General features: G+C 40.1%; 1 protein-coding gene across 2 annotated transcripts in view; it reads left to right on the plus strand.

The window, feature by feature from the left end:
* Window positions 1–2,962: 2,962 nt before the first annotated feature.
* spdl1 (spindle apparatus coiled-coil protein 1) overlaps window positions 2,963–7,270 on the plus strand; it is a 41,919-nt gene continuing 37,611 nt past the window's right edge. Inside the window, exons 1-3 of one of the 2 annotated variants that reach the window (XM_019881650.1) lie at window positions 2,963–3,052; window positions 4,708–4,878; window positions 6,460–6,636. In XM_019881650.1, the coding sequence (XP_019737209.1) occupies window positions 4,708–4,878; window positions 6,460–6,636 (348 nt within the window). In that variant the 5' untranslated portion in view covers window positions 2,963–3,052. The remainder of the gene's footprint in view (window positions 3,053–4,707; window positions 4,879–6,459; window positions 6,637–7,270) is intronic. The other variant, XM_019881649.1, reaches the window with a different exon arrangement.

Consider the following 7,270-nt stretch of genomic DNA (forward strand, 5'->3'; position numbering starts at 1 on the left):
CCCTGACATTTTTTTGAGAAAACCGGCCGTGTTGTATGTTTTGTAACCATGGAAGAAAAGTTGGAGGCATATATAACAGCCCAAGACGGACGAAAATATATATCACGGAGCCATATGCTAAACCTAATCGCAAGTCTAACTTTTTGAATCTCCTTTCAAATTTGCCCTCATTTTTTGGCCTTCTCTAGAGGTCACATTTTAAAGAATTCCTCCTATAGATTTTATCCAATTGTCTTGAAATTGGGTGTTTCCAGGTAAAGATGGTCAAGATGAAAAGTAGAAATTACGCTTTTTATTTTGTCTAATGTTGTTGCTGTGGTGACGTTTCCCAACTAAAAAAAACAACACTGAAATCGCTGATCTTACCATTCGGAGAAACTTTGCACATACAGCATGATTGGCAAAATAATATTTTATTTGTTTTTGCTTGACTGAAAAAAATGGCATCGTTGTGCCCCTACAGATTTTTAAGGAATGCACTCTGGTTGAAAGTTTCACCCAAGATCTACCAAAAGTTGTGTCACGTTGCGAGGTGGTGGACCCCAAAAAAGCAGGCAGGAGGGAGGAGCAGGGTGTACTTGAAGAATTGTATTAAAACATAGAGAAAACTAAATCCAAAACAAACAAAGTAGCAAACAAAAATCACAACTGAAGCTAGAACAGAACTGTGACCAAAACAAACCTGACAGCAGCAGACAAATGGCAAAAAACAAACATGACAGTAGCAAAGAGCAACAATGACCAGACCATGAGTAGTCGGGCTGGGAGTCCTTTTAAAGCACTAATTGCCTAATGACCAACAGGTGTGCAGCTGCAGGGGAAGCCCTACAGTGCCACCTGTTGGTCCCAAACCGAATCATGACACCGAGCCTTTATGCACACTGTATGTATATAATATTTTAGTGGATGTACAGGTGGCAAAGTATCTCGATATGCATTTTGGACTGAATGGCTCGATATGAATACTGTTTTAGGTAATTTTGGAGGATTGAAGAGTAGGATGCTCATACATTTTACTTTATTGTCAATCGATATCTGTATAAAGATATTGAAATTCATAACATTGGGTTTTGTTGGCTTAGAAGAAGCAGCATATGAATAAGGGAGTCACACCCAGTGGAGAGAGGAGGATTAGTTGGGAAATCGAACGTCAGGTTCAGGAGGAGCAGTGTGATTTTCATCCCGGCCGTGGAACTGTGGACCAGCTCTACATCCTCGACAGGGTGTTCAAGGGTACATTGGAGCTTACCCAACCAGTCTACACGGGTTTTGTGGCCTGAGGCCAAATTTGCCAAAGCAACACATTGACCACATTTTAAATGGACAAAGCATGACATCTTATATGTTTTTAATGTATTACTCCTTTGGTGCACTGGCCAGGGAGTGTTGAGAAATGTATTCTTTACTGTGATTTTCTAGCCCCTCTCTGTTGTTGGATCTGTTCAAACACTTGAAAGAAAGAATGTAGTATGCGGCCGAAGGTATTTCCTGCTGACTGTGATTACAATCACCTTTAAGTGCCCCCTTCACCTCCACCATTTTTAGGACTCCTCTCGAGGACATGTTTAACGTCAAAAGAGGAAATGTTACCTCAAGTACAGTATCTGTGTTGCTGCCATCACATCAAAGGTCAGACCGAAGACAATCGGGGGTAGCGGTGGTCTGGTCTGACCTCACCACGTCCAACTTTTTCCAGCCACACCAGATCAGATGACATGTTAATTTCCTTGTTTCCGGGATTTGCATGAAGGCGTAACTGCCCGCCTCTCATTATCATATTGTCTCTATAGATACTTGTGACTATTTTTCCGGCGCTTCCCGACGAAATCTGAAACTCTCAGAAGTGCGAATCGATTTGTATTGTGTTGTGACAAACTGCAGAAAAGACGGTGTGGTGTTGGGTCTTTATTCCGCTTTATAGAGAAAGGAAAGAATAAATAAAATAATAAAAAATAAAATAAAAACATTTAGAGCCCTGTAAATTAAATCATTGTTGTCCTTCACAAATGTGACCGGTGGGATTAAATGGGTTAATTACTCATTCCTCTGCTCTGACAATAGTTACCTTTTATTTCTGGACTTCTATAAGGCATTTGACACATTTGATCTATGAACATAACTTTTCCCCTCATAAATGTTTTATTTGGAATAGGTGTTAGAGCTTATATAAGAATAGATCATTATTTCTTCCTAATTGGTTCAGTAATAAATTAATCCTGGTCAGTCAATTTATCAATAATGAAGGTTTTCTTTGAAGGTACTTTGAATTTTTAAATAAATTTAACCTACCTGTAACTGTCTTGTCCAGGGAAACCAAAACAAGTATTTTAAAAAATGATGAGATTTATTTGAGAAGGAAAAAAAAACATGGAGAGACACCGTTCATAGATCTGTCAAGAGAGACGGATTGACTCTGACTTTACACTTTATTGGAAAAATGTACTGTTTGGCTTCTTCACTAACGATGAAAAAAGACTAAACGAGGCTTTATTATAAATGTAATAATTATTCTAGCTAAATTACATATCCACAAATCTCAATGTAGTCGTTCAAAACCTCTTCTTAATCTTTGAAGCAGAAACCAAGCAGTATTTGAATTCTATTATGGATTCCAAAAACAAGAAAGAGGTTAAGACTCTGGCTCTGTGCTTATTATTTGGAATTTTTGTTGAAAATTCCTTGACTCTTCTTTTTGTTTGTCTCCTGTATTCTGTACATGTTTTAATAACTTGTTCGTTTTGTTTTCTGTGACTTATAATTTTACTTGTTCAATAAATATTTATTAAATAAAAAAAAAACCCACGACGACGGCGAGTAGGAGGAGGAGGAAGGGAAGGAGGAAGAGGAGAAAGAAGTAGAGGAAGAAGAAAAAAGAAAAAGGGCGACGAGGAGGAGGCGAAGAAGCGAAGAAGAAAAAGAGGGCGCGGCAGTAGGAGGAGACGAAGAAGAAGAAGAAGAAGAAGAAGAAGAAGAAGAAGAAGAAGAAGAAGAAGAAGAAGAAGAAGAAGAAAAAAAAAATTGGAAAAAAAGGCGGTGTCGTCCTGAGATTACTGTGAGTTAAAAGTTTCACTTGTTTTCTAGCGTTACATCGAAGCAAATTAGAATGAATCGCTTTGGGATTGCAGTACCAGTGAAACAAACGACCTTAATACAATAAATCTAATTAAGTCTCGGAACAAGCATAGCTGTTCACCTGCTTGTTTTACGTGTGCCATGTTGCATCGCTTTCTGATTTAATACTTATCAGAAGTTCTTCGCGACTTCTCGCTTGTGACTACTGTTTAATTTGTATACCGGAAAATTGCGAAGGAGGTCTGATAAGTAAGTATTCACGCGAAAGGCGTTGCAACAGAAAATAACGTTTTTCATACTATGCAGGTTGTAATGTTCAGTGTTTGTTTCTTTGTCACTAGAACAGACAGCCCTTCACGAGCGACACAAGACTGTTTAACATGGCCTTAGGCTGAGGGCAATTTTGCCAAAAACGCCTGAAAAAAGGTGCACCCAAAGTAAATTTGTAGCTGTTCTTGAACCATTCGGCGTATCAGCATAGTTTTGGTCTCTTTATGAAATATTAAAAATGTTATCATTTTGAATACCGCCCCCAACAGCCAGAATCTGTATAAGTGCTCCTGTCACTGAACTATGGATGTTTGAAAACAGAAAGGAAAGGCGAATCTTATGTTCGTCTAATTTCTTTTCACAAAATCTGCCTTGAAAATGAATTTAGAATGTTGATTAGGACTTGAAAACACTACAGGATCAAAGCTTGAGGTCTCCCCAAGTTCCAGTTCAAATTTGACATTTGTAAAATGTTGGGCACCATTCAAATCTCCAGAAACTCAGCTTTTAAAAGATGTATAACATGTTCACACATGACGACGTGCATCAGCGATTTGTTTTGACAGATGACGGAGGGCCCCTCAGTCGGCCGTCCCAACTTCAGAGGGTTAAGAAAAATTGAGAAGATCTCCAAATACAAGCTTCATGACCAGCATTAAACATGCCAAGAGAAAAGCCCCATTTTCACATTTATATTAAGATCGCTTGTTTTTCTCTTTATGTTACCTTATTAGAGGCAATCAAATCAAAATGTTCCCAATCAGCATTGCAACAATGGACAAGGTTTAAAAAAAAAAAAAAAGATTGCAGTTGCATACATGTCTGTATAATAACAACCCAGAATCCACAAAATGTGAGATGACCAGCGATCACCATTGTATTTTGTGGCCGTTTTATACCGTCGTTGCAATGCCCGCCAAAAACCATCAAACTACTTCCTGAAGCAGTCACGTCGTCCAGCCAGCCAGCGAGGCATCACACGTCATCATCTCAGAGTTTTGCCCAAATGAAGTGCCTTGACACACGCTTCGTGGGAACGCCCCTCCCATTACTTGACACAAGCCCTGGAGCCTCAGCACATTTTGTCCCATCACTAGTATTAAGGGCTCTTGTTTACATGGGAATGTCAGCATGTCACAAACCAGAAGTAGTTTGCAGCTCAAAATACATTCACACACAAACAACAGCACAAATCTCAGCCAGGTTGTTGATTTGATCTCTCCATCATTTCTGCAATGTTGGAGACAGTCAAATTTGGGAATTGATTTTTATAGGCGAAAAATATTGACTGTAAGCCTTGGTCTCCACCCGCAGCTCAGGGCCAATCACCTTTTCTGAGTACAATCCAAATTTTTGTCTCATCAGATGTCTGACCCAGCAACAGAGGATGAGATACGCCGTCTCCGGGGCCTACTGAGGCAAAAGGAGGAGCAAGTCCAACAGGCTGCCCATGCTGGCTTGGATCTACTTAATCAGTTAACAGAAATGCAAACTCGGTTTGAGGAACAGAGAATAGAGATGACAAGTGCGCTGGAGGTATGACATTCTAAATCCACCCATTCATTTTCAACTACTTTAGCTTTGCACAGTCTCGGGTGAGCTGGATCCTATCCCTGTTTACTACAGGTCAGTGGGGGAGACGGGGTTATGTCATGGGCTGGACACGAGTTAACCACACAATACTGTAACCAGGGGTGTCAAACTCATTTCACATTGTGGGCCACATACGGCCTCTGTAGATGTCAAGTGGGCCGGACCATTAAAATTATACTGTACTCCGCTATAAATAACCGAAATAATATGTATTTCCTTTGTTTTGGTCTAAAGAGGCACAATACCATTAGGAACATGTTGAAATTTAATGAACATGTCTTTTACAAAACATTTAATGAAGCACCTTAGATTTCCTTTGACAAATGTGCAATTTACTTTCATCATTGACATATATGCATTACAACTGATCCCACTGATTGTACAAAGGCATACAACTTTAACAAGTACTGTAATTGGTGTTGAAAAATATAGTAATGCATTTTAAGATGAAATGACATTTATAAAGAAAGGAATTTTTCAACTATTTACACATGTGCATATAAAATCAAAATGTAATCCCTGCCTACACCTTACAAACTAAGGAGAGTGCTATTAAATGTGTAAAGAATAAAGTATTCACATGTCCTTAATAGCGTATGCTGTGTTGGGTCTGTCGCAGTGACAGACTGAGACTGCTGTTGTCTTATTCTCTGATCAAAGCAGTGTTACTAGCGTATACTCCATGAATTGCACCTTATTAAAAATATTCGTTCCGTGTCTTATATGCATTTTTTCACTTTTAAATGATCCTGCAGGCCTGATCGAACCTCCTTGGGGGCCGGATCAAGATCAAAAGTTTATGATTATTTTATGCAGGTTTATTAAATATCTGAATATGTCTTTTTTTTTTAATGGCTAACCATACAACATAAACATGCAAACACGTGAAAGATTAAATTCGATGAAAGCTACCACAGTTTTTGAAAAATTGATTGTTTTGATCGTCGACCAGTCACCAACTCACAACTCAGATAAATGATGGAGCAATTTAGATTGAAGGCGATACTGTGGCTGTAAAATTAAAAATCAGCAATAAATGTTTATGCATTTTAAAATGGAACCAAAATCATTGCACGAATACAATACTTTCACCTGTTTGGTCCCTTAAAAGCGTTCACAAGAGGCACCAAATTTGAAAGTGACGATGAAGTCAAAAGGGTTGTTGAGCGACTGGCTGAGACATCAGTCCAAAGATTTTTACGCCGAGGGAAAATGGAAGCTTGTGCACAGAATGGGAAATGTGGTAATAATAATAATAATGACAGTGCTGGAAGATTACGTTGGGAAAAAAAAAGTAAGCTTCTTTCTGTATTACAAGTCATTATCCCGAAAAATTCACCTTATTTATTGAATGACCCTCGTATATACATAAGAAATAAAGTGTGAACTAGTCACATTCAGGTGCACTTCCGACTTTGGACAGAAATTTGGCATTACTTGTGAAGGTTATCAATTATCTCTCTCGTACCCTGTGAAGGATTTGCTGAGACACAGTGTTCTTCTGTCTCTCTGATTTTGTCCAAGGATCTTAAGCAAGACAAATATACGCTGCAAAACGAAGTGGCGCTGAAGACCCGGCTAATTGAGTCATTGCAGTCAGAAGTTGACAGTCTGAAGAAACAGCATCGACAGAACATTGATGATGAAAAGGAAAAACTCGAGAGAAGTCACCGCACGACTCTTCAACAACTCAACAACAAGGTAAACTCTCAATTTTCCATCCATCCATCTTCTACCGCTTATCCGGGGTCGGGTCGCAGGGGCAGAGGCTTTAGCAGGGAAGCCCAGACTTCTTTCTCCCCAGCCACTTCTTCCAGCTCTTCACGAGGGACCCCGAGGCGTTCCCAGGCCAGCTGGGTGACATGGTCTCTCCAGCGTGTCCTGGGTCGTCCCCGGGGTCTCCTCCCGGTGGGACATGCCCGGAACACCTCACCAGGGAGGCGTTCAGGAGGCATCCTAATCAGATGCCCGACCCACCTCATCTGGCTCCTCTCGATGTGGAGGAGAAGCGGCTCGACTCTGAGCCCCTCCCGGATGACCGAGCTTCTCACTTTATCTCTAAGGGAGAACGCGGATACCCTGCGGAGAAAACTCATTCATCTCGTTCTTTCGGTCACGACCCATAGCTCGTGACTATAGATGAGGGTTGGAACGTACTGTAGATCAGGGGTCCCCAACCTTTTTTGCCCCACGGACCGGTTTATGTCAGACAATATTTTCAGGGACCGGCATTTAAGGTGTGGCGGAAATAATACAACAAAATAATATGGTATGAGCTGCATGAAAACTGTGGTGTTTTCGAAATATAATAATAAACACAAGGAGCGTCTAATCT

Source organism: Hippocampus comes, unplaced genomic scaffold (assembly GCF_001891065.2).
Source record: "Hippocampus comes isolate QL1 unplaced genomic scaffold, H_comes_QL1_v1.1 scaffold270, whole genome shotgun sequence".
NCBI lineage: Eukaryota > Metazoa > Chordata > Actinopteri > Syngnathiformes > Syngnathidae > Hippocampus > Hippocampus comes.